The 25,257-nt window shown below is 33.8% G+C and overlaps 4 protein-coding genes, 1 long non-coding RNA gene and 7 other non-coding genes across 12 annotated transcripts; 3 read left to right on the plus strand and 9 right to left on the minus strand.

Annotated features, from left to right (window-relative positions):
- Window positions 1–1,386: 1,386 nt before the first annotated feature.
- LOC129884699 (annexin D3-like) lies at window positions 1,387–4,721 on the plus strand. Its single transcript, XM_055958984.1, has 6 exons — window positions 1,387–1,695; window positions 1,862–2,007; window positions 2,566–2,793; window positions 3,044–3,256; window positions 3,364–3,453; window positions 4,368–4,721. The coding sequence occupies exons 1-6, from the start codon at window positions 1,620–1,622 to the stop codon at window positions 4,569–4,571; spliced, it is 957 nt and encodes a 318-aa protein (XP_055814959.1). The 5' UTR covers window positions 1,387–1,619; the 3' UTR covers window positions 4,572–4,721.
- Window positions 4,722–4,903: 182 nt separating this feature from the next.
- LOC129888110 (U5 spliceosomal RNA) lies at window positions 4,904–5,019 on the minus strand. The gene has a single exon (XR_008766539.1). It is a non-coding gene; the product is annotated as a U5 spliceosomal RNA (small nuclear RNA).
- Window positions 5,020–5,395: 376 nt separating this feature from the next.
- On the minus strand, window positions 5,396–5,512 carry LOC129888118 (U5 spliceosomal RNA). The gene has a single exon (XR_008766546.1). It is a non-coding gene; the product is annotated as a U5 spliceosomal RNA (small nuclear RNA).
- A 2,093-nt stretch (window positions 5,513–7,605) lies between these two features.
- Window positions 7,606–10,901, plus strand: LOC129884700 (annexin D3-like). The gene is made up of 6 exons (XM_055958985.1): window positions 7,606–7,914; window positions 8,081–8,226; window positions 8,785–9,012; window positions 9,263–9,475; window positions 9,583–9,672; window positions 10,587–10,901. The coding sequence occupies exons 1-6, from the start codon at window positions 7,839–7,841 to the stop codon at window positions 10,788–10,790; spliced, it is 957 nt and encodes a 318-aa protein (XP_055814960.1). The 5' UTR covers window positions 7,606–7,838; the 3' UTR covers window positions 10,791–10,901.
- Window positions 10,902–11,122: 221 nt separating this feature from the next.
- LOC129888111 (U5 spliceosomal RNA) lies at window positions 11,123–11,238 on the minus strand. The gene has a single exon (XR_008766540.1). It is a non-coding gene; the product is annotated as a U5 spliceosomal RNA (small nuclear RNA).
- A 353-nt stretch (window positions 11,239–11,591) lies between these two features.
- On the plus strand, window positions 11,592–15,210 carry LOC129884012 (annexin D3-like). The gene is made up of 6 exons (XM_055958395.1): window positions 11,592–11,790; window positions 12,453–12,535; window positions 13,094–13,321; window positions 13,572–13,784; window positions 13,892–13,981; window positions 14,896–15,210. Exons 1-6 carry the CDS (start codon window positions 11,592–11,594, stop codon window positions 15,097–15,099), a joined length of 1,017 nt encoding a protein of 338 aa, XP_055814370.1. The 3' UTR covers window positions 15,100–15,210.
- On the minus strand, window positions 11,615–11,731 carry LOC129888119 (U5 spliceosomal RNA). The gene has a single exon (XR_008766547.1). It is a non-coding gene; the product is annotated as a U5 spliceosomal RNA (small nuclear RNA).
- A 221-nt stretch (window positions 15,211–15,431) lies between the features above and the next one.
- On the minus strand, window positions 15,432–15,547 carry LOC129888112 (U5 spliceosomal RNA). Its single transcript, XR_008766541.1, has one exon. It is a non-coding gene; the product is annotated as a U5 spliceosomal RNA (small nuclear RNA).
- Window positions 15,548–15,923: 376 nt separating this feature from the next.
- LOC129888120 (U5 spliceosomal RNA) lies at window positions 15,924–16,040 on the minus strand. The gene has a single exon (XR_008766548.1). It is a non-coding gene; the product is annotated as a U5 spliceosomal RNA (small nuclear RNA).
- A 1,490-nt stretch (window positions 16,041–17,530) lies between these two features.
- LOC129884701 (uncharacterized) lies at window positions 17,531–18,849 on the minus strand. Its single transcript, XR_008765975.1, has 4 exons — window positions 18,753–18,849; window positions 18,367–18,485; window positions 17,938–18,162; window positions 17,531–17,685 (listed from the first exon to the last, which is right to left on the minus strand). It is a non-coding gene; the product is annotated as an uncharacterized LOC129884701 (long non-coding RNA).
- Window positions 18,850–21,062: 2,213 nt separating this feature from the next.
- LOC129888123 (U5 spliceosomal RNA) lies at window positions 21,063–21,179 on the minus strand. The gene has a single exon (XR_008766551.1). It is a non-coding gene; the product is annotated as a U5 spliceosomal RNA (small nuclear RNA).
- Window positions 21,180–21,922: 743 nt separating this feature from the next.
- Window positions 21,923–24,119, minus strand: LOC129886315 (annexin D4). The gene is made up of 6 exons (XM_055960957.1): window positions 24,006–24,119; window positions 23,393–23,565; window positions 22,966–23,184; window positions 22,593–22,820; window positions 22,422–22,493; window positions 21,923–22,299 (listed from the first exon to the last, which is right to left on the minus strand). The coding sequence occupies exons 1-6, from the start codon at window positions 24,049–24,051 to the stop codon at window positions 22,087–22,089; spliced, it is 951 nt and encodes a 316-aa protein (XP_055816932.1). The 5' UTR covers window positions 24,052–24,119; the 3' UTR covers window positions 21,923–22,086.
- Between the last annotated feature and the right edge of the window lie 1,138 nt (window positions 24,120–25,257).

Here is a 25,257-nt window from a genome sequence, read left to right on the forward strand (position 1 = left end):
TCTTAAATTAACTATTTTAAGTTTATTTAGGAGTAATTATTAACATGAGGTTAAACTAGTAGTACAAATTAAAAGTAGAGAAAATTTTGGTAGGATTGTTTTTCCTTTTAATAATCTTATACGATGTAAATCAAAATTAACAGAGTATTAAATAACAAATGGTTAAAAAAAATCAACATAGGAAAATAGTTTATCGCTCTTTATCCCTCCAAGCTACAATTGTTTATGTAAAACAATTAAAAAATTTTAACTTTTTTTCTTCTCCCTTTCAAGTATAAAATTCAAATCATTTGACATGTGGTGTAATTTCTTCAACTTGGGTGATGAACACGTTCACACTATTTACTAATTCACCAATCTCATAGTGAAAAAGATTCACACCTTAACCATGCTTGAATTAAAGGGTATTTATTTACTCCCTCTATTCCATACTAACTAAATTTCTAATGTGATGCACACATATTAAAAAATGTATTCTAAAACAAAATTTGAGTCATATATTCATTTATTACCCTTTTGTTTAATTAGCCTCATAAAGAAGATTAAATGTGAAATCATAAATATACATAATCCCGTATTGGGGTATAACTTTGTAAATAATGTAATTTAACTCCTAGAAAATTACAAAACTTCGTTAATGCAAAGGGTAAACATGAAAAAAGATTCAAACATTTCTCTTGAACTTTGAACAATTCAACTATTTTGAACAATGAAAAAAACTCTAAAAATTCAGTTAATATGAAATAGAGGGAGTATTATATTACTCCATCTATTCAATAATAATTGTTCATTATTGATTTGACACAGAGATAATATGAGAAATTTTACTAAATCACCCCTATCAAATACAAGTCATTTATTTAAACATGGAAAATGAATAGTATTTAGTAGCAATGATAAAGTAGACACATCATTGTAAGTTATTCATTAATTTATAAACTAGGCAAGTATTATTGGACATCACAAAATAGTATATAGTGAACAAATAAATATAAAGAAATGAAGTGCTATATGATTTGGCTTTATGTCTTCCTTTTAAATTTTTCATCCGGCGTCTACTGCACGTGTATTTTGGGGCTGATTCATAGTCGATATGGAAATCTGCTTTTAAAATTTAGAGTTTTCAACTAATGAGATTTCATTTTTAGGGGTCTATGCAACCTGCATTCAAATTAATCGTCCACATACAAATTGGTGATAAAAAAGACATGGAATTGACAAAAATGAGGTTGTCCTTTAAATAGTTTTGAAAATAACATTCTATAAATATTATTTATCAAAATTGAAAAAAGGTGTGGAGTTGAATAATCTCGTTCAGCTCAAATTGAAAGATTATAATTTTAAGAAGGGAAAATGATTTAATATATTATCAATTTTGTCATTTAAAATTGATATATTATTTATTATAAAAATGACTCATATATACTCGGAGTTTGAAGAGAGTGAATTTTACGGTCTAAGCAAAAGACAAGGGCATTAAAGGCAGCGAGCTAAAAACAATAATCCCTTTTTCTTTATTTTTCTTTTTTGCCCTTTCCGGAGAGGGAAAAATAACTGAAAAGTGCTACAGAAACAGAAAGCAAAAACTTGCAATTTCTGGCTGGGCGAAGAAGAAGAAAATGAGTACATTGAGGATACCAGATGTTGTTCCTTCTCCAACTGAAGACTCTGAAACTCTCATGAAATCCTTCAAAGGTATCTTCATTTCCTTCCTTTCTCTGTTTTACTCTCAGCACCCTCCTCTTCTTAATTCCTTTCTTCAATTGAATCCAACAGTAGCAATGCTTAATTGCTGAAATATGATCATGCGATTACGAATATTTATTTACTTTTCCTTGATTAATTAAGAGGTTTTGTGTAGGGCTGGGAACTAATGAGAAGTCAGTGATATCGGTGTTGGGACACAGAAATGCAAGCCAGAGGAAGAAGATCAGAGAAACCTATCACCAACTTTACAACAAGTCCCTTGTCGATGACATTTTTTCTGAATTGTCTGGTGATTTCAGGGTACTATCTCTTCTCTCACTTTTTTAGACCTAATGATTTCATTCACTCCCGTTATTGACTAACAATTCGATAGCATTACCTCACTAGAACGTAAATCTCTATACGCCACCTTCCTTATATAGCTTTCTTTTTATTTTTATTTTGATTCTCACTGTTTACTGTTTTGAGTATAAGATCAGGATGTTGTGAAAATTTGAAGTTAATTTTGGTTACTTCTAAAATGGAATAGTTTGCTCTTTCCAGAATTAAACTGGTAAAATGTTCGGCCATAATTTAATAGAATGAAGATTGGTTCGAGAATATTCATGATTAATTACTATTGATCTTGGGTCCTTAAATCTGCTGCTAGTACACATAACTGTAGATTGACTTTTTAAACAACTTGCTAGTTAAAAAACTTTAAGGATCGAATTTCTGAGAGGCATAGCTTACCTCTTGATACATTTCAAGGATTCCTTTCAGATTACTGTATCTGCAGCAAAATGTAATTTCAGTCTCCATTCAAGCATGGTTATTCCCAACTTTTCAATTGCTAGTTTTGCTTTTCATGTGTGACAGAAAGCAGTTGTCCTGTGGACATACGGGCCTTCTGAAAGAGATGCACGACTAGCAAATGAAGCCTTGAAGTCAAAAAAGAAAACCATCACCCAATTGCAAGTGATAGTAGAGATAGCTTGTGCATCATCTCCTGATCATCTGGTTGCGGTGAGACAAACATATCGTGGCCTTTTCAACTGTTCACTTGAAGAAGATATAGCAGCAAATGCCCCTATGCCTGTTCAAAAGGTATGTATGACCACTTCTAGTCACATCATACTAGCTGAAGGATACAATCATTTTAACTGACCTCATTTGGATTATCCAAAGACACTATAGATCTAGTGGGGTGCATCGTGAGTACTGAAGACATCCTACCTAGATGATGATTCAATATCAGTTTACATAGCATGCTTTCTGATGATTGCTTGTGAAGTTGAGTTGTGTGTCATTAACTTCTACAAGTTATTGAAATGATGTGTTGTGTGGATGTCAACAGATTCTCATCGGTCTAGCCAGGTCCTACAGATATGATAAGGAACTGGTGGATCCTACCACCGCAAATAAAGAAGCTGCTATCCTTCGTGAAACCATAAGAACAAAAAAGTTGGATTCCGATAATTTTCTGTTGATACTCAGCACAAGGAATGTTCATCAGCTTAGAGCAACTTTTGAGTGCTACAAGCAAAATTATGGATTCTCCATTGATCAGGTTACACTTCTTACAAGCTGCCTGAACAACCTGCTTAATGGTGCTACTGGCACATTTTTCTCTTTTATGTGCATTTTATTCTATCTACGTTTATGATTCTTTTACAGGACATAAAGAGCTGTGGAAAAGGTCTGTTGGAATCTATACTGAAGGTGGTTATCTGGTGCATTGATTCACCAGAGAAACATTTTGCTGAGGTACTACTAACAGAACCAGATTCTTCTTTCATATATTTTGGTTCAAGTATTTTCTCGTTTTGACACCCTTTTTCCTATCAAATCTTCTGTCAGAAAATCAGCTCACCCCTACCTTATTTTAATTACCTTAGTGCAAACACATGTTGAATTTTACTTCCAAGAACTTGTATTATGTATGTCAGTGCTATCAAATTGCATGTCGATGTTCGGTTAGACTAGATTTAAATAATCATCGGCACCATAGAATACAAAATCTCTTTATTTTTATTCGTATGCCTCTATTAGCTGTATTAAACTGCCAAATAGGGTTTAAAAAGAAGGTGCAACCTTAAATGAGCTCAGCGTACTAAAGAGTTCTCTAGAACTAGTTCATGTTTAGACCTTAATTTCATGGTTTTCAGCATATCATGTTATCCTGCTCTAGTATTTAATATTCCAATCCAGACCGTTTCATTTAAATAGCGTAGTTTCTGGCACTGCATGCATGCCAAAGATAACTGAAAAGCAGTCGCGTAAGTAGAATGTTAGAGAAAATAGGAAGGATAAAAGTAAGCAAAACTTTTAGAGCGACAAATAAGCAATGATCTCTAAACATATGAAGGACAATGATATCAGGTTAAATGCTACTGCTAAAATAGATGCAAATATGCACTCGGACCAAGCATCTACCTAATTACTGGTATGTTACAACTTATCAATAAGAATACTATGTATGTAGCATTCTGTAATTCGTTCAAACAGATATATTAATGTCAATGTTATACAATCCGTGACTGTACGGGCATTCTTGGATATATGAAAACGGATACGGTATCTTGTGTTGAAACTTGAAACAACATGTTAAATTTAATTGTATCTGATAACTATCAGTGAAGTACATTTCTTTGTATTCTCTTGTATGTTGGAATGTCCAGGTTGTCAGAGCCTCGATTGTTGGGATTGGAACGGATGAGGATTCTCTAACTAGAGCCATTGTAACTCGAGCTGAAGTTGATATGATGAAAGTCAGGGGAGAGTATTTCATCGCGAACAAGACTAATCTTGATAATGCAGTTATTGGTGACACATCAGGTGATTACATGAAGTTCCTGATGACACTGCTTGGGGCCAAAGTCTAGCTAGCTCTCTGGACCTGAACATTGTGTTGTAGTGTTTCAATTGTCTATTTACTTTTGTATGCTTCTATGAATAACATTAATGTGTGGACTTGTGAAAAAAATAATAATTGGAATGGGTGATTTTATATTCAAGTTTGTGGTTTGTCACTTGTTTATGAGTAATTAGCATCTTTTAGGATACAGGCAACTATTCATATGAAAATTATTTCAGTTCAAAACTTCCATTAAAAAAAAGAGGGGTATACTAGCATGAAATGGCAAATATACTTGTACTAGTAGAATGTAGCTTGCATTAGTATGAAAGCATAAATGTTTGAAACTGGAGTTGTTGGGGGTGTCAAAGAGAGAACCCCTCCAAAAATTAGCGTATGCCACTAATTGCAGCGCGCACACGGTATTCTTTAGTAAAAGGCGAAAGAATAGTTCGCTTTGTGCTCACTGCGTGGCTGCGTGACTTGAGTGGAGACACTGCGCTGCAATTTTATATTGTTGCAACACTTGGATATACTTTTCGTTTATCGATGTGGGACTCTCCAGGTCGCCTCTTTCTTATTTCTCTGCAAACTTTTAAGCCCTCAAAGTATTGCTCTCTTCTTCTTCATTAGTCATTCAAATAGATTAATGCCAATATCCTGCACTTATTAGTGACCATTTACTGATTCATTATGCGTATCGGAGAGGATGCACTGTAGAAACTTCAATGATATAAAGATCATAGCAGATGGAAGGCTACATAAGTGTTGTTCAAAGTTCATAACCTGGAAAAAGCATTATTTTACACAACTTCAGAAACACTTATAAATGGTTGAAACTAGAGTTGTTGGGAGTCTCAACGAAGAGAACCCCGCCAAAAATTGGCGTATGCCACTAATTGAAGCACGCACACGGTATTTTTTAGTAAAAGGCGAAAGAATAGTTCGCTATGTACTTGCTGCGTGGCTGCGTGAGAAGTGCGGACTAGCTGTGCTGCTTTTGAATTTACACATTGTTTATCGATGTGGTACTCCAGCCTTTCAATAGAAACCACTATTGTATACTTTCTCATTTGATTAATTTAAGATTTGATTTTGCTTCAGTTTCTTGGTGATTCTGAAGAACTATTTGCTCACAAGCTGATCAATGAAATGTCGCATAGAATGTAGTGTACTGAGCATCTTGAATTTCCTATGCAGGTTTGTCTCTGAACTTGCCCCCGATTGAACCCACAACTCGTTTTAGTTATAACTACATTCGAATTAATTATTTATACGTCTTTCCTAATACACATACATGGTTTAAATAAAAATTACTTGGTTCATTCAAAACCGTATATAATATTGTATTTCTGCCCTTGACTTCAAGTTGACTCCTTAAGGGCCTATGGGCTAGAAGTAGTGAATGAGACTGATTCAGTTAGGATTATTATTTCGAGTATACATGAAGACATAAGGGGAAATACGCAACTGACAGAAAGCGGGAAAACTTAGAAATATCCTTTTCTATCTTCTCGTTGGAGAGTTTTATTTGGGATCCAGGCTAGAGTAGCAACTAACTAATTAAATAGGACCAGGGTTTAGAAAGAAGAGGTTTATGCGTACTGTTAAGTCAAGTGTCTGTATTCCTCAATTGCTTTCTTTGAGTTCTGCTTCTCACCCCCTTCTTTGGGTTCTCTTCTATAATTAGTGGCGGAGTCAGGATTTTCGGCAAGGTTGTTCATACTTTAGGATAAGTAAAAAAAATAAACTGATGTTTTGTTCTCTTTTTTAAGTTAATAAACAAAACTAAAAAAAATTAAACAAAGGCCACTAAGGCAACTTTGAACTATCTTTCTTTACTGTATCAAGAGTGTTCAACAATTAGTATATATCCAAAAATGTCGATATTTAACATATATACTCGAAAAATTTTCTGACGAAGGTTGTTCATCTGATCACCCCTGCTAAGGTGTAACTCTGCCCTTGCAGTTCTGTTTTACTTAACTTCTCATATTTCCATTAATGTTGTTTTGCTTCTTTGAGTTGTAATCTTTAGATACGATTATCAGTACAATCTGTATTTCAGAGTTGTTACAAAACTCACAGCTCCATATTTTGTTCTACAAAATGGACTATTCGAAAACGTTGTACGAATCAAGAGGATAAAAAACTATGATGTTGAAATTGCTCATTTGAAATGGCAACACTGAAATCAACAACAACAACATTCCAAGTGAAATCCCACAAGTTTGCAGTATAAATAATCCCGTATTGGAGTATAACTTTGTAAATAATGTAATTTAACTCCTAGAAAATTACAAAACTTCGTTAATGCAAAGGGTAAACATGGAAAAAGATTCAAACATTTCTCTTGAACTTTGAACAATTCAACTATTTTGAACAATGAAAAAAACTCTAAAAATTCAGTTAATATGAAATAGAGGGAGTATTATATTACTCCATCTATTCAATAATAATTGTTCATTATTGATTTGACACAGAGATAATATGAGAAATTTTACTAAATCACCCCTATCAAATACAAGTCATTTATTTAAACATGGAAAATGAATAGTATTTAGTAGCAATGATAAAGTAGACACATCATTGTAAGTTATTCATTAATTTATAAACTAGGCAAGTATTATTGGACATCACAAAATAGTATATAGTGAACAAATAAATATAAAGAAATGAAGTGCTATATGATTTGGCTTTATGTCTTCCTTTTAAATTTTTCATCCGGCGTCTACTGCACGTGTATTTTGGGGCTGATTCATAGTCGATATGGAAATCTGCTTTTAAAATTTAGAGTTTTCAACTAATGAGATTTCATTTTTAGGGGTCTATGCAACCTGCATTCAAATTAATCGTCCACATACAAATTGGTGATAAAAAAGACATGGAATTGACAAAAATGAGGTTGTCCTTTAAATAGTTTTGAAAATAACATTCTATAAATATTATTTATCAAAATTGAAAAAAGGTGTGGAGTTGAATAATCTCGTTCAGCTCAAATTGAAAGATTATAATTTTAAGAAGGGAAAATGATTTAATATATTATCAATTTTGTCATTTAAAATTGATATATTATTTATTATAAAAATGACTCATATATACTCGGAGTTTGAAGAGAGTGAATTTTACGGTCTAAGCAAAAGACAAGGGCATTAAAGGCAGCGAGCTAAAAACAATAATCCCTTTTTCTTTATTTTTCTTTTTTGCCCTTTCCGGAGAGGGAAAAATAACTGAAAAGTGCTACAGAAACAGAAAGCAAAAACTTGCAATTTCTGGCTGGGCGAAGAAGAAGAAAATGAGTACATTGAGGATACCAGATGTTGTTCCTTCTCCAACTGAAGACTCTGAAACTCTCATGAAATCCTTCAAAGGTATCTTCATTTCCTTCCTTTCTCTGTTTTACTCTCAGCACCCTCCTCTTCTTAATTCCTTTCTTCAATTGAATCCAACAGTAGCAATGCTTAATTGCTGAAATATGATCATGCGATTACGAATATTTATTTACTTTTCCTTGATTAATTAAGAGGTTTTGTGTAGGGCTGGGAACTAATGAGAAGTCAGTGATATCGGTGTTGGGACACAGAAATGCAAGCCAGAGGAAGAAGATCAGAGAAACCTATCACCAACTTTACAACAAGTCCCTTGTCGATGACATTTTTTCTGAATTGTCTGGTGATTTCAGGGTACTATCTCTTCTCTCACTTTTTTAGACCTAATGATTTCATTCACTCCCGTTATTGACTAACAATTCGATAGCATTACCTCACTAGAACGTAAATCTCTATACGCCACCTTCCTTATATAGCTTTCTTTTTATTTTTATTTTGATTCTCACTGTTTACTGTTTTGAGTATAAGATCAGGATGTTGTGAAAATTTGAAGTTAATTTTGGTTACTTCTAAAATGGAATAGTTTGCTCTTTCCAGAATTAAACTGGTAAAATGTTCGGCCATAATTTAATAGAATGAAGATTGGTTCGAGAATATTCATGATTAATTACTATTGATCTTGGGTCCTTAAATCTGCTGCTAGTACACATAACTGTAGATTGACTTTTTAAACAACTTGCTAGTTAAAAAACTTTAAGGATCGAATTTCTGAGAGGCATAGCTTACCTCTTGATACATTTCAAGGATTCCTTTCAGATTACTGTATCTGCAGCAAAATGTAATTTCAGTCTCCATTCAAGCATGGTTATTCCCAACTTTTCAATTGCTAGTTTTGCTTTTCATGTGTGACAGAAAGCAGTTGTCCTGTGGACATACGGGCCTTCTGAAAGAGATGCACGACTAGCAAATGAAGCCTTGAAGTCAAAAAAGAAAACCATCACCCAATTGCAAGTGATAGTAGAGATAGCTTGTGCATCATCTCCTGATCATCTGGTTGCGGTGAGACAAACATATCGTGGCCTTTTCAACTGTTCACTTGAAGAAGATATAGCAGCAAATGCCCCTATGCCTGTTCAAAAGGTATGTATGACCACTTCTAGTCACATCATACTAGCTGAAGGATACAATCATTTTAACTGACCTCATTTGGATTATCCAAAGACACTATAGATCTAGTGGGGTGCATCGTGAGTACTGAAGACATCCTACCTAGATGATGATTCAATATCAGTTTACATAGCATGCTTTCTGATGATTGCTTGTGAAGTTGAGTTGTGTGTCATTAACTTCTACAAGTTATTGAAATGATGTGTTGTGTGGATGTCAACAGATTCTCATCGGTCTAGCCAGGTCCTACAGATATGATAAGGAACTGGTGGATCCTACCACCGCAAATAAAGAAGCTGCTATCCTTCGTGAAACCATAAGAACAAAAAAGTTGGATTCCGATAATTTTCTGTTGATACTCAGCACAAGGAATGTTCATCAGCTTAGAGCAACTTTTGAGTGCTACAAGCAAAATTATGGATTCTCCATTGATCAGGTTACACTTCTTACAAGCTGCCTGAACAACCTGCTTAATGGTGCTACTGGCACATTTTTCTCTTTTATGTGCATTTTATTCTATCTACGTTTATGATTCTTTTACAGGACATAAAGAGCTGTGGAAAAGGTCTGTTGGAATCTATACTGAAGGTGGTTATCTGGTGCATTGATTCACCAGAGAAACATTTTGCTGAGGTACTACTAACAGAACCAGATTCTTCTTTCATATATTTTGGTTCAAGTATTTTCTCGTTTTGACACCCTTTTTCCTATCAAATCTTCTGTCAGAAAATCAGCTCACCCCTACCTTATTTTAATTACCTTAGTGCAAACACATGTTAAATTTTACTTCCAAGAACTTGTATTATGTATGTCAGTGCTATCAAATTGCATGTCGATGTTCGGTTAGACTAGATTTAAATAATCATCGGCACCATAGAATACAAAATCTCTTTATTTTTATTCGTATGCCTCTATTAGCTGTATTAAACTGCCAAATAGGGTTTAAAAAGAAGGTGCAACCTTAAATGAGCTCAGCGTACTAAAGAGTTCTCTAGAACTAGTTCATGTTTAGACCTTAATTTCATGGTTTTCAGCATATCATGTTATCCTGCTCTAGTATTTAATATTCCAATCCAGACCGTTTCATTTAAATAGCGTAGTTTCTGGCACTGCATGCATGCCAAAGATAACTGAAAAGCAGTCGCGTAAGTAGAATGTTAGAGAAAATAGGAAGGATAAAAGTAAGCAAAACTTTTAGAGCGACAAATAAGCAATGATCTCTAAACATATGAAGGACAATGATATCAGGTTAAATGCTACTGCTAAAATAGATGCAAATATGCACTCGGACCAAGCATCTACCTAATTACTGGTATGTTACAACTTATCAATAAGAATACTATGTATGTAGCATTCTGTAATTCGTTCAAACAGATATATTAATGTCAATGTTATACAATCCGTGACTGTACGGGCATTCTTGGATATATGAAAACGGATACGGTATCTTGTGTTGAAACTTGAAACAACATGTTAAATTTAATTGTATCTGATAACTATCAGTGAAGTACATTTCTTTGTATTCTCTTGTATGTTGGAATGTCCAGGTTGTCAGAGCCTCGATTGTTGGGATTGGAACGGATGAGGATTCTCTAACTAGAGCCATTGTAACTCGAGCTGAAGTTGATATGATGAAAGTCAGGGGAGAGTATTTCATCGCGAACAAGACTAATCTTGATAATGCAGTTATTGGTGACACATCAGGTGATTACATGAAGTTCCTGATGACACTGCTTGGGGCCAAAGTCTAGCTAGCTCTCTGGACCTGAACATTGTGTTGTAGTGTTTCAATTGTCTATTTACTTTTGTATGCTTCTATGAATAACATTAATGTGTGGACTTGTGAAAAAAATAATAATTGGAATGGGTGATTTTATATTCAAGTTTGTGGTTTGTCACTTGTTTATGAGTAATTAGCATCTTTTAGGATACAGGCAACTATTCATATGAAAATTATTTCAGTTCAAAACTTCCATTAAAAAAAAGAGGGGTATACTAGCATGAAATGGCAAATATACTTGTACTAGTAGAATGTAGCTTGCATTAGTATGAAAGCATAAATGTTTGAAACTGGAGTTGTTGGGGGTGTCAAAGAGAGAACCCCTCCAAAAATTAGCGTATGCCACTAATTGCAGCGCGCACACGGTATTCTTTAGTAAAAGGCGAAAGAATAGTTCGCTTTGTGCTCACTGCGTGGCTGCGTGACTTGAGTGGAGACACTGCGCTGCAATTTTATATTGTTGCAACACTTGGATATACTTTTCGTTTATCGATGTGGGACTCTCCAGGTCGCCTCTTTCTTATTTCTCTGCAAACTTTTAAGCCCTCAAAGTATTGCTCTCTTCTTCTTCATTAGTCATTCAAATAGATTAATGCCAATATCCTGCACTTATTAGTGACCATTTACTGATTCATTATGCGTATCGGAGAGGATGCACTGTAGAAACTTCAATGATATAAAGATCATAGCAGATGGAAGGCTACATAAGTGTTGTTCAAAGTTCATAACCTGGAAAAAGCATTATTTTACACAACTTCAGAAACACTTATAAATGGTTGAAACTAGAGTTGTTGGGAGTCTCAACGAAGAGAACCCCGCCAAAAATTGGCGTATGCCACTAATTGAAGCACGCACACGGTATTTTTTAGTAAAAGGCGAAAGAATAGTTCGCTATGTACTTGCTGCGTGGCTGCGTGAGAAGTGCGGACTAGCTGTGCTGCTTTTGAATTTACACATTGTTTATCGATGTGGTACTCCAGCCTTTCAATAGAAACCACTATTGTATACTTTCTCATTTGATTAATTTAAGATTTGATTTTGCTTCAGTTTCTTGGTGATTCTGAAGAACTATTTGCTCACAAGCTGATCAATGAAATGTCGCATAGAATGTAGTGTACTGAGCATCTTGAATTTCCTATGCAGGTTTGTCTCTGAACTTGCCCCCGATTGAACCCACAACTCGTTTTAGTTATAACTACATTCGAATTAATTATTTATACGTCTTTCCTAATACACATACATGGTTTAAATAAAAATTACTTGGTTCATTCAAAACCGTATATAATATTGTATTTCTGCCCTTGACTTCAAGTTGACTCCTTAAGGGCCTATGGGCTAGAAGTAGTGAATGAGACTGATTCAGTTAGGATTATTATTTCGAGTATACATGAAGACATAAGGGGAAATACGCAACTGACAGAAAGCGGGAAAACTTAGAAATATCCTTTTCTATCTTCTCGTTGGAGAGTTTTATTTGGGATCCAGGCTAGAGTAGCAACTAACTAATTAAATAGGACCAGGGTTTAGAAAGAAGAGGTTTATGCGTACTGTTAAGTCAAGTGTCTGTATTCCTCAATTGCTTTCTTTGAGTTCTGCTTCTCACCCCCTTCTTTGGGTTCTCTTCTATAATTAGTGGCGGAGTCAGAAACCTATCACCAACTTTACAACAAGTCCCTTGTCGATGACATTTTTTCTGAATTGTCTGGTGATTTCAGGGTACTATCTCTTCTCTCACTTTTTTAGACCTAATGATTTCATTCACTCCCGTTATTGACTAACAATTCGATAGCATTACCTCACTAGAACGTAAATCTCTATACGCCACCTTCCTTATATAGCTTTCTTTTTATTTTTATTTTGATTCTCACTGTTTACTGTTTTGAGTATAAGATCAGGATGTTGTGAAAATTTGAAGTTAATTTTGGTTACTTCTAAAATGGAATAGTTTGCTCTTTCCAGAATTAAACTGGTAAAATGTTCGGCCATAATTTAATAGAATGAAGATTGGTTCGAGAATATTCATGATTAATTACTATTGATCTTGGGTCCTTAAATCTGCTGCTAGTACACATAACTGTAGATTGACTTTTTAAACAACTTGCTAGTTAAAAAACCTTAAGGATCGAATTTCTGAGAGGCATAGCTTACCTCTTGATACATTTCAAGGATTCCTTTCAGATTACTGTATCTGCAGCAAAATGTAATTTCAGTCTCCATTCAAGCATGGTTATTCCCAACTTTTCAATTGCTAGTTTTGCTTTTCATGTGTGACAGAAAGCAGTTGTCCTGTGGACATACGGGCCTTCTGAAAGAGATGCACGACTAGCAAATGAAGCCTTGAAGTCAAAAAAGAAAACCATCACCCAATTGCAAGTGATAGTAGAGATAGCTTGTGCATCATCTCCTGATCATCTGGTTGCGGTGAGACAAACATATCGTGGCCTTTTCAACTGTTCACTTGAAGAAGATATAGCAGCAAATGCCCCTATGCCTGTTCAAAAGGTATGTATGACCACTTCTAGTCACATCATACTAGCTGAAGGATACAATCATTTTAACTGACCTCATTTGGATTATCCAAAGACACTATAGATCTAGTGGGGTGCATCGTGAGTACTGAAGACATCCTACCTAGATGATGATTCAATATCAGTTTACATAGCATGCTTTCTGATGATTGCTTGTGAAGTTGAGTTGTGTGTCATTAACTTCTACAAGTTATTGAAATGATGTGTTGTGTGGATGTCAACAGATTCTCATCGGTCTAGCCAGGTCCTACAGATATGATAAGGAACTGGTGGATCCTACCACCGCAAATAAAGAAGCTGCTATCCTTCGTGAAACCATAAGAACAAAAAAGTTGGATTCCGATAATTTTCTGTTGATACTCAGCACAAGGAATGTTCATCAGCTTAGAGCAACTTTTGAGTGCTACAAGCAAAATTATGGATTCTCCATTGATCAGGTTACACTTCTTACAAGCTGCCTGAACAACCTGCTTAATGGTGCTACTGGCACATTTTTCTCTTTTATGTGCATTTTATTCTATCTACGTTTATGATTCTTTTACAGGACATAAAGAGCTGTGGAAAAGGTCTGTTGGAATCTATACTGAAGGTGGTTATCTGGTGCATTGATTCACCAGAGAAACATTTTGCTGAGGTACTACTAACAGAACCAGATTCTTCTTTCATATATTTTGGTTCAAGTATTTTCTCGTTTTGACACCCTTTTTCCTATCAAATCTTCTGTCAGAAAATCAGCTCACCCCTACCTTATTTTAATTACCTTAGTGCAAACACATGTTGAATTTTACTTCCAAGAACTTGTATTATGTATGTCAGTGCTATCAAATTGCATGTCGATGTTCGGTTAGACTAGATTTAAATAATCATCGGCACCATAGAATACAAAATCTCTTTATTTTTATTCGTATGCCTCTATTAGCTGTATTAAACTGCCAAATAGGGTTTAAAAAGAAGGTGCAACCTTAAATGAGCTCAGCGTACTAAAGAGTTCTCTAGAACTAGTTCATGTTTAGACCTTAATTTCATGGTTTTCAGCATATCATGTTATCCTGCTCTAGTATTTAATATTCCAATCCAGACCGTTTCATTTAAATAGCGTAGTTTCTGGCACTGCATGCATGCCAAAGATAACTGAAAAGCAGTCGCGTAAGTAGAATGTTAGAGAAAATAGGAAGGATAAAAGTAAGCAAAACTTTTAGAGCGACAAATAAGCAATGATCTCTAAACATATGAAGGACAATGATATCAGGTTAAATGCTACTGCTAAAATAGATGCAAATATGCACTCGGACCAAGCATCTACCTAATTACTGGTATGTTACAACTTATCAATAAGAATACTATGTATGTAGCATTCTGTAATTCGTTCAAACAGATATATTAATGTCAATGTTATACAATCCGTGACTGTACGGGCATTCTTGGATATATGAAAACGGATACGGTATCTTGTGTTGAAACTTGAAACAACATGTTAAATTTAATTGTATCTGATAACTATCAGTGAAGTACATTTCTTTGTATTCTCTTGTATGTTGGAATGTCCAGGTTGTCAGAGCCTCGATTGTTGGGATTGGAACGGATGAGGATTCTCTAACTAGAGCCATTGTAACTCGAGCTGAAGTTGATATGATGAAAGTCAGGGGAGAGTATTTCATCGCGAACAAGACTAATCTTGATAATGCAGTTATTGGTGACACATCAGGTGATTACATGAAGTTCCTGATGACACTGCTTGGGGCCAAAGTCTAGCTAGCTCTCTGGACCTGAACATTGTGTTGTAGTGTTTCAATTGTCTATTTACTTTTGTATGCTTCTATGAATAACATTAATGTGTGGACTTGTGAAAAAAATAATAATTGGAATGGGTGATTTTATATTCAAGTTTGTGGTTTGTCACTTGTTTATGAGTAATTAGCATCTTTTAGGATACAGGCAACTATTCATATGAAAATTATTTCAGTTCAAAACTTCCATTAAAAAAAAGAGGGGTATACTAGCATGAAATGGCAAATATACTTGTACTAGTAGAATGTAGCTTGCATTAGTATGAAAGCATAAATGTTTGAAACTGGAGTTGTTGGGGGTGTCAAAGAGAGAACCCCTCCAAAAATTAGCGTATGCCACTAATTGCAGCGCGCACACGGTATTCTTTAGTAAAAGGCGAAAGAATAGTTCGCTTTGTGCTCACTGCGTGGCTGCGTGACTTGAGTGGAGACACTGCGCTGCAATTTTATATTGTTGCAACACTTGGATATACTTTTCGTTTATCGATGTGGGACTCTCCAGGTCGCCTCTTTCTTATTTCTCTGCAAACTTTTAAGCCCTCAAAGTATTGCTCTCTTCTTCTTCATTAGTCATTCAAATAGATTAATGCCAATATCCTGCACTTATTAGTGACCATTTACTGATTCATTATGCGTATCGGAGAGGATGCACTGTAGAAACTTCAATGATATAAAGATCATAGCAGATGGAAGGCTACATAAGTGTTGTTCAAAGTTCATAACCTGGAAAAAGCATTATTTTACACAACTTCAGAAACACTTATAAATGGTTGAAACTAGAGTTGTTGGGAGTCTCAACGAAGAGAACCCCGCCAAAAATTGGCGTATGCCACTAATTGAAGCACGCACACGGTATTTTTTAGTAAAAGGCGAAAGAATAGTTCGCTATGTACTTGCTGCGTGGCTGCGTGAGAAGTGCGGACTAGCTGTGCTGCTTTTGAATTTACACATTGTTTATCGATGTGGTACTCCAGCCTTTCAATAGAAACCACTATTGTATACTTTCTCATTTGATTAATTTAAGATTTGATTTTGCTTCAGTTTCTTGGTGATTCTGAAGAACTATTTGCTCACAAGCTGATCAATGAAATGTCGCATAGAATGTAGTGTACTGAGCATCTTGAATTTCCTATGCAGGTTTGTCTCTGAACTTGCCCCCGATTGAACCCACAACTCGTTTTAGTTATAACTACATTCGAATTAATTATTTATACGTCTTTCCTAATACACATACATGGTTTAAATAAAAATTACTTGGTTCATTCAAAACCGTATATAATATTGTATTTCTGCCCTTGACTTCAAGTTGACTCCTTAAGGGCCTATGGGCTAGAAGTAGTGAATGAGACTGATTCAGTTAGGATTATTATTTCGAGTATACATGAAGACATAAGGGGAAATACGCAACTGACAGAAAGCGGGAAAACTTAGAAATATCCTTTTCTATCTTCTCGTTGGAGAGTTTTATTTGGGATCCAGGCTAGAGTAGCAACTAACTAATTAAATAGGACCAGGGTTTAGAAAGAAGAGGTTTATGCGTACTGTTAAGTCAAGTGTCTGTATTCCTCAATTGCTTTCTTTGAGTTCTGCTTCTCACCCCCTTCTTTGGGTTCTCTTCTATAATTAGTGGCGGAGTCAGGATTTTCGGCAAGGTTGTTCATACTTTAGGATAAGTAAAAAAAATAAACTGATGTTTTGTTCTCTTTTTTAAGTTAATAAACAAAACTAAAAAAAATTAAACAAAGGCCACTAAGGCAACTTTGAACTATCTTTCTTTACTGTATCAAGAGTGTTCAACAATTAGTATATATCCAAAAATGTCGATATTTAACATATATACTCGAAAAATTTTCTGACGAAGGTTGTTCATCTGATCACCCCTGCTAAGGTGTAACTCTGCCCTTGCAGTTCTGTTTTACTTAACTTCTCATATTTCCATTAATGTTGTTTTGCTTCTTTGAGTTGTAATCTTTAGATACGATTATCAGTACAATCTGTATTTCAGAGTTGTTACAAAACTCACAGCTCCATATTTTGTTCTACAAAATGGACTATTCGAAAACGTTGTACGAATCAAGAGGATAAAAAACTATGATGTTGAAATTGCTCATTTGAAATGGCAACACTGAAATCAACAACAACAACATTCCAAGTGAAATCCCACAAGTGGGGTCTGAAGAGGGTATAGTTTACGCAGACCTTACTATTATCTCACGGAGATAGAGAAGTATGGCAACACTGAAATCAATAAAAGAAAATTCTGAAAGACTTTAAAAGAGAAGAAAATGGGTAACAAGTATTTGAAAACATCGAACAACTGATGCAACTTTGGATGTGCCAAAATCTAGGCCAAAATGAAATTATAGTAAGCAAGAAATCTCTGTAGCTTCCATTAGCAACTTCTTTAATCTTAGCAGGCAAGGTAGTTCCATATTTACTCTGGAATTCTTCTTTGATTTGCTTCATGTCTTCGTCTGCTCTTGTAACTAGGACTCGAGTCACTGTCTTTAGCATCTTCATCCACATCCAAGCTTAAGGACGAGATCAAAATCTACGAAATAAGAAATTGAAATGAGAAAGGAAAAATCAAATAGATACCCAAAAAACAAGACAATACAATATAAATTATTTATCACTTTTTTTATTGGTATTTACCTTGCTGACGTATGTTTGAGGTGCACAAAGGCATTGAACTACTTGTTTCAAGATCAAGTCACCATCAAGATTCTGAAGGGGAAAAATCAAGATTATTGATCATCTTAAACTGTCAATACATAGAAATTAAACTCTTTTTTTTTGGTACCTCGTCCAAGAAGTTGCCAGTAATTTCCTTGTAGTGGTTATAGATGGCCTTAAGACGGAGCTTGCTTCTGGTTGAGAGGATCCTCACAATCTCTTCATCCTCAATCAGCTTCTTCTGGTTAACATTTTTTATTGCATTCACAAACACCGTAGCCTCAGATTTTGCAAGATCTTTGTTAACTCATGGCCCTTCATAACGGTGAGAACTCACAAGAGCAACTAGAAGCTGTTCGTGATAACAAAATAGTACATTAATAGAAGTTTTATACTGTCAGTATATATAAATCAAACTCATCAATTAAATGAAAAAACGACCAAAAAGATCACCTTTCTTTCGGGAGTTTTGATATGGAAGGAATAGAAGTTTTATACTGTCAGTATATATAAATCAAACTCATCAATTAAATGAAAAAACGACCAAAAAGATCACCTTTCTTTCGGGAGTTTTGATATGGAAGGCAATTTCTTCCTCAATGCAGTGTTCAAAAAGGGAATGATAGGCTTGTCTTCCTCAATAGAAATCCTCACAATTCTCATCCACACCAAATCCTATAAAGAAAAATAGAAAAAAACAAATGTAATTATATATATATATTTGAACATGCCGATAGAAGTCTCTTACAATCTGATGTAATACGTATGTGCAATCATTTTCATTGTGCTACGTTCACTTGTTTTAATCGAGGATCAATAAATTTGATACCAGGTAAATGTATTTATACACTATATACATCACAGATATACTGGATACATCAGTGTCCTCTCAGAACCACTAATTATATATACTGAATGCACAAAGAAGAAATGGAAAAGAACCTGAGAAAGCCTTTGTGAGAGCTGCATATGGATCAACCTTGCCATTTACTCTTCTTATTTGTCTTTCTATTTTGAGTTTTTTTTTTCCTTCTTGTGTTGAGAGTAGAGATGTGGGACTTGTGAATTCGATTGCAACTATATTTATACGGCTAATTAGGGGTACTTCTGTCATTTCATTTATTATCACCCGGGTACCTAAGTTTTGAGTAAAGCTGAAAAGACCAAAGTAGCCCCTAGTAGGCTGACTTTACCTTTTCAAAAAATTATCAGCTTAAGTGCATCAAATCCCAGTACAAAAAAATAAAAAAAAATAAAGAGATTATAATAATATACGAAAGTAGTGTAAAGTTTACCAAAAATAAATGATAACAACAACAAAAATAGTGTGATAAATTAGCCTCCCTCGACGTATATTAAAAAACAGACTTGGCTATTCAATTCCCCTAGTCATCAAAGTACAGCTTGTAGCTCATAGTGATATTAAACAAATATAAAAGTAGAAAATCATTTTGTAATTGTCAATTGCGTTAAATCTCTATGATATCTTATTAATTTAATCTTCGAAAATTCTCGAGACTCTCTTTTTAATGCTTAATTAATGTACCATGAGCTTTGCACGTCGTCCTAGAATAAAGAAATTTGCATAACCTAGATATTGCTTTGATTAATTCCACACTTTCAACTCAAATTTTTTAAAAAAACTTACGTGTTGTTGCATCTTCTCAATTCTCGGTCATATTATTAGCCTGTTTTGATTGACTTATTTTTAAGCAGCTTATAAGTTGAAAATTGCTTATAAGTTAAAAAAAAAATAGGTGCAAGTTAACTTTTTTTTTTGACTTATAAGCTGTTTTCAACTTATAAACTGCTTAAAATAAGTTCATCTAAATAAACTCAATTATTTATTGAGACTTATTTTAAGTACAAAATGACTTTAAGTTGATCAGTCAAACACTCAAAAAAAATTAAAAACAGCTTATAAGTCAATCCAAACGGCCTCTATGTCAATTATAATTATCAAGATATTCAGATGATATATTCTAGCTAGTCATAACGAACAAAAAAATAATCTAATATTATATTTTGCCTCTCTATATTACAGTAATAATTCACTTTAAGTAATGGGCATGTCCAAACATTGGATCAACTATAAAAAGTCATGTGAAAAATCCCATTAAATAAAAGAGTTAAGTATTAGAAAATGAGACAGTTGTGAAATTATCAGATTTAGCATATCTCATGGTCGTTGTCAAGCATGCAATGCCATGTGAAAGAGATATATCCAACAGCTAAGCTATATATGCTTTCCTAATTTGTATGTAAGTAGCTTATTATAATCTTTGAATCAAAAAGGAGAAAAGAAAATAAACTGTTATTGTTATTGGTTTACCTGCATATTTATATATGACCTATGCGTATTATTATTAGTATTTGATTAGTTTTGGTCTTCCAATGTGTATGGACGTGCTTTGAAAAGTCAACTAGGAGGTTTTTACTTTTTTTCTGCTTGTTTTTAATCAAAGAAAAGGACCATGATAGCTACTTTTCATTAAAATAAAAGGCTGTAACATGTGCATCACATTTAATGAAATAGTACTTTATGTTTATTACTTCAATAATTATACAATAATCACAATGTAAAAGTAATCATTGAAATCATACCAAAGAAAAAAACCGTTGTGTTCAGCTAAAAAATACTATGAAAAAACAAAACAAAAAACGTTGATTTTAATATAATCTTTGACAAAAAAAATGTACGTAATAAAAGTGAAATGGTCAATACTCAATGTGTTATTAAAGCACGTTGGTTTACATATATTTTTGATTTTTTTTCATACTTGATTTGATATGTTTTCCTTAATCAAGGTTGCTAGGAATAAATTTATGTACACATCATATTCTTTCCTTGATCAAGGTTGCTAGGAATAGATCCATGTACACATCATATTCTTCCTATAACTCACTTACAAAACTATATTGTATATGTAATTATTGATAAATATGTCGAGTTTGAAAAGTCTCTCACATATATATATAGAGAGCCCATGCTAAATATTGAGTCAAGTCTTCTTAGTTTTATGTAGAATATATACACATTGGTTATGGTTATTTTCGTCCATACCATGTCAAGATATAGACATAACTGGTGAATTTTCACTATATATTTCAGTAAATTTTGAACAGAAGCAATTTGAAGGCATAAATGTACAAACATAGCAGGACCTATTTGCAGGCTACTTAACTAGCTAGAAAGCATCATCCGTCAGTTCTTTAACCAACCTATTACAAATGGTTAAAACTAGAGTTGTTGGGTCTTCAAAGAAGAAAACCCTTCTAAAATTGGAGTATGTCACTATTTACAGCACGCACACGGTATTCTTCGGTAAAAGGCGAAAGAATAGTTTGCTTTGTGCTCACTGCGTGGCTGCGTGAGCTCCTCTATATGCCTACGCTGACTTTAATAGTGTGGCAATGTTAAGATTTACATGTTGTTTATCGCTGTGGTACTTGCTTCTCTCTTTCTTTATTTAAAGGCGTCAAAGTATTGTTCTCTCTGCTTCTTCTTTTTCTTCACTAGTCCTTCAATATTTATAATATCGAAACGACTTAAGCTGTCCAGCACACTTTCTCGTTTGATTAATTTTAAGATTTCAATTTCTTGGTGACTCTGAAGAAATATATGCTCACAAGTTAATTGATGAAATGTCCCATTGGATGTTTTGGACTAAGCATCTTGAACTTCCTTGACCGCATGCGTGGCCGGCGACTCATAGGCAGTTACTTGAAACCCACCGAAGCCGCAGCGAAAGCGAGTCAAACTTGTTTTTTAAGTGTACAATGGAGGACCCCAATTGGCAGAAGCAGTTGCCGGTAGTTTAAATTACAGCTTCTATGGTTGCTTTAAGTAGTGCGAGGAACTTTGTATCTATAGGCTCGAATCTGTGATCTAATTTATAAGCCATTCAACTATTGTCACTTGGACTAAACCCTGGGGCCAACGAAGGGATCCTACATTTCTTAAAACTTAATAGGAGTAAAGTATTTGGTGAAATTCACTTAGCTCAAAGCAAAGATGTAGCATATTTGCTGATTCATTATTCAGATAGGAGAGAATGGAATAGATGCTTGAATATAGCAATTGCAATGATAAATAATGTACTAATGATAAGTTGAATCGAGAAGCTGAAATCTATGATATTGAAATTGCTCATTTGAAATGAGAACATTAAAATCACACATAAACTTAGCAAAAGAAGAGCAAATGGGAAACAAGCATTTGAGAACATGGAACAACTGATGCAACTTTGGATATGCCAAAATCTGGGCCAAATAACTAGTCAGATTTTGAAATTATAGTAAGCAAGAAATCCTTGTAGCTTCCGTTAGCAACTTCTTCGATCCTTGCAGCCAATGTAGTTCCATATTTGCTTTGGAATTCTTCTTTTATTAGCTTCATATCATCGTCGTCTGCTCTTGTGACTATGACTCTGGTCACCGAGTCTTTAGCAGATTCATCCACATCCAATCTTAGGGACGCGATCAAAATCTATGGAAAAAGAAATTTAAAATGAGTAGGAAAAAAAATCAAACAGACAACCAAATTATTTCCAAAAGGGGGGAGAAATAAAGTATACTGCATTATTTGTCAGTTTTGTGATTGCTATTTACCTTGCTAAAGTATGCTTTAGGTACACAAAGGCATTGCACAACTTGTTTCAAGGTCAAGTCACATTCAAGATCCTGAAGAATAAAAAATGAGATTATAGGTCATCTAATACAAATGGTTAAAAAAAATATTATGAATTGTCAGTGTATAGAAATTAAACTCTTTTTTCTTACCTCGTCCAAGAAGTTGCCAGTGATTTCCTTGTAATGGCTATAGATGGCCTTAAGATGAAGCTTGCTTCTTGTTGAAAGGATCCTCACAATCTCTTCATCCTCATCAATCAGCTTCTTCTTGTTAGCATTTTTTATTGCATTCACAAATATCTTAGCCTCAGATTTTGCAAGATCATCGTTTACTCGTGGTCCTTCATAACGGTAGGAACTCACAAGAGCAACTAGAAGCTGTTTGTCATTAAAAAAAAGGGGGGTAAATTACTAATCGAGAACTTTGAACAAATATCGTTAATTGGTATCTAATAAGAATGATAACTCACTAGACTAGTGTAAAGCCAGTACATACAACTTAAATCCTAAAAAAAACTGGTACCTTTCTTTCGGGACTTTGAATATTGAAGGCAATGTCTTCCTCAATTGAGTGTTCAAAAAGGGAATGGTAAGCTTTTCTTGTTCCCAAAAGATCTTCAGAGGATCGAGTGCAAGCAGTCTCAATGAGAACATCATGTTTAGGTACTTGCAATAATAATGCTTCCTTGAACAAACGAGCATCTCTTTCCCATGGGTGCATTGTGTACAGCACCACTGCATCCTATAAAAATTTTGGGAGAAAAAGATTGATAAGATCACAAATACTTATATAAGACTAAACTTATAGAACATTACCTTACTCCTCCGGCCCTCGTTATCTCTTATCTTGGGAGGTAGAGAGGTTGTTTCCAATAATTAATATAAAAATATATCTAAATACCTTAACACCCCACGTTGTGGGATTTCACTGGGTTTTTGTTGTTGTATACCTTAAGACGCAAAAATTCTTGGCGAAGCTGAAGGATATGTTGATCATCCCATCTCTGGAATTGGCGTTCGTCTTCTCTGAAGAATCCAGGGGTGCTTACCCTGTACGATTCCCTCTGATGCCTATTCCATTTCCCCAGTGTTGAGATGAATAAATTCTCATCCACACCAAGTCCTACAAATTTGATTTGTTTAGAAAAAATGCTTTAAAATGTGTGGAAGACACTTAGGGCCTCGTAATTTTTTACATGATACACCCTTGTATACGCTTTATATGTCAATTTGTTTGTTTTACTTTCCTTTTTTTATTCGGTTGCATCTTTTCTAATTTGACAACTATTTAATTTCAAGATCTCACATGGCAGCTTGAAATTAAACAAGACTCAAAAATCTTCTTTAATTTTCTTAAATTCCATACATAGCCAAATTAAGACAAACAAATTAAAACAGTATAAGCATTCTCAGACACCAAAAAATACAAGGAATGTCCAGTAGACTCAGATTTAGAAAACAACTTTGCAAAGGAAGTTGATGATCCAATCAGAGTTTAACAGTAAAAACTTGAAGAATTAACTTTAAAACTTCTAGTTTTAGAAATAAGAAATGGAAAAGCACCTGAGAAAGCCTTGGTAAGAGCTGCATACGAATTAGCCTCTGCCATTTTTCTCTGTTTTTTGTCTGTGAGAGAGAGAAGAGAACTAATAGATGGGACAATTGTGATTCAATTTCAACTACATTTTATATGGGTTAATAGGGATACTTCTGTCATATACTTATTAACGGCCGGTTATCAAACACGTAAAAGACCAAAGTAGCCTTCGATGTAAAAGAAAAATACTTAGCATTTAAAATTAAAAATATAAAATATGTGGCTGTTCAATTCATCTACTTTCTTTCCCCTGTTCATCAAAGTACAGATTTGTAACTCCTTAAACATTTGTTTTTAAAAAAAGTCGTTAATTACTTTAATTAAAGTATAATCTATATTACTATTTCTTATTAATGTAATGTTTAATAAATGTTCGGCGACTTGGTTTTTTGATGCATACCTTTGGAAATTTCATGTTACCCAATTGGTTCTTTCCTTTTTATTGAACTTTTCTTAAAGATATTTGTAAAGGCATAATAATGACAAGCTAATAGTAGATCCAACTATGAAAAAGCTTAGACAAAATAATCATATGCATTAATTGTAACATTTTATACTGTGTAGTGTGCATCATCATCCTTTATTAGATTTTACTTATAAAATTATGGTAAGTAACCTGATAATTAAAATTAATACAATTATCAATTTAGTAATTATACAACCTAATAATTATAATAATTTATTTATTTGCTTCAATGTAATTACATTGTAATTATAAAGTGTAATATTTAGTGGCACGAGTATAATCATAAGGTTAAATTTAATTTTTAAGAATAAAAATTAATTATTTAAAGTTAAAAATGTATATTAGACAAATAAAGATCTTTATAAATGATATTAAATTAAGTATTTAAGATATATATTTTCTTTTTAAAATATAATAATTAATAAACATACGTTCTTAATTAATATTATGAAAAATGAATGATTTATATTTTTTAATTAGTATTTTTTAAATTAAATTAAGAAAACAAACTAAAAATACAAGATTTTTTTGAATATCATGAAATGTTTGGCAAAAATATTAATATTATAAATATAATTTCATAAAATTATTAAAACATTTAACAAAAAAACAATATATCAAGTCTAACTAAAAAATAAATGACTTGCAATGTGAAATATCAAGTCAATACTACTAAAACAAATGAACCTGGAAATATAACATAATTTTTAAATTTAAAACAAAAATTTTAATTCAATACTATTTTCTATGTC

The sequence above is a fragment of the Solanum dulcamara genome, chromosome 4 (genome assembly GCF_947179165.1).
Source record: "Solanum dulcamara chromosome 4, daSolDulc1.2, whole genome shotgun sequence".
Classification (NCBI taxonomy): domain Eukaryota; kingdom Viridiplantae; phylum Streptophyta; class Magnoliopsida; order Solanales; family Solanaceae; genus Solanum; species Solanum dulcamara.

Excerpts from the sequence above, each read along its gene's own strand:
- LOC129884699 (XM_055958984.1), top strand. The coding sequence starts at position 1,620 with ATGAGTACATTGAGGATACCAGATGTTGTTCCTTCTCCAACTGAAGAC. Across the intron at positions 1,696-1,861 it reads TCTCATGAAATCCTTCAAAG|GGCTGGGAACTAATGAGAAG; the intron begins GTATCTTCATTT and ends GGTTTTGTGTAG. Across the intron at positions 3,257-3,363 it reads ATGGATTCTCCATTGATCAG|GACATAAAGAGCTGTGGAAA; the intron begins GTTACACTTCTT and ends ATTCTTTTACAG.
- LOC129884700 (XM_055958985.1), top strand. The coding sequence starts at position 7,839 with ATGAGTACATTGAGGATACCAGATGTTGTTCCTTCTCCAACTGAAGAC. Across the intron at positions 8,227-8,784 it reads AATTGTCTGGTGATTTCAGG|AAAGCAGTTGTCCTGTGGAC; the intron begins GTACTATCTCTT and ends CATGTGTGACAG. Across the intron at positions 9,673-10,586 it reads CAGAGAAACATTTTGCTGAG|GTTGTCAGAGCCTCGATTGT; the intron begins GTACTACTAACA and ends TGGAATGTCCAG.
- LOC129884012 (XM_055958395.1), top strand. The coding sequence starts at position 11,592 with ATGGTTGAAACTAGAGTTGTTGGGAGTCTCAACGAAGAGAACCCCGCC. Across the intron at positions 11,791-12,452 it reads ACACATTGTTTATCGATGTG|TGGCGGAGTCAGAAACCTAT; the intron begins GTACTCCAGCCT and ends TTCTATAATTAG. Across the intron at positions 13,322-13,571 it reads CCCCTATGCCTGTTCAAAAG|ATTCTCATCGGTCTAGCCAG; the intron begins GTATGTATGACC and ends GGATGTCAACAG.
- LOC129886315 (XM_055960957.1), bottom strand. The coding sequence starts at position 24,051 with ATGGCAGAGGCTAATTCGTATGCAGCTCTTACCAAGGCTTTCTCAG. Across the intron at positions 23,566-24,005 it reads TCTTACCAAGGCTTTCTCAG|GACTTGGTGTGGATGAGAAT; the intron begins GTGCTTTTCCAT and ends TCAAATTTGTAG. Across the intron at positions 22,300-22,421 it reads CTAAAGCATACTTTAGCAAG|ATTTTGATCGCGTCCCTAAG; the intron begins GTAAATAGCAAT and ends CTTTTTCCATAG.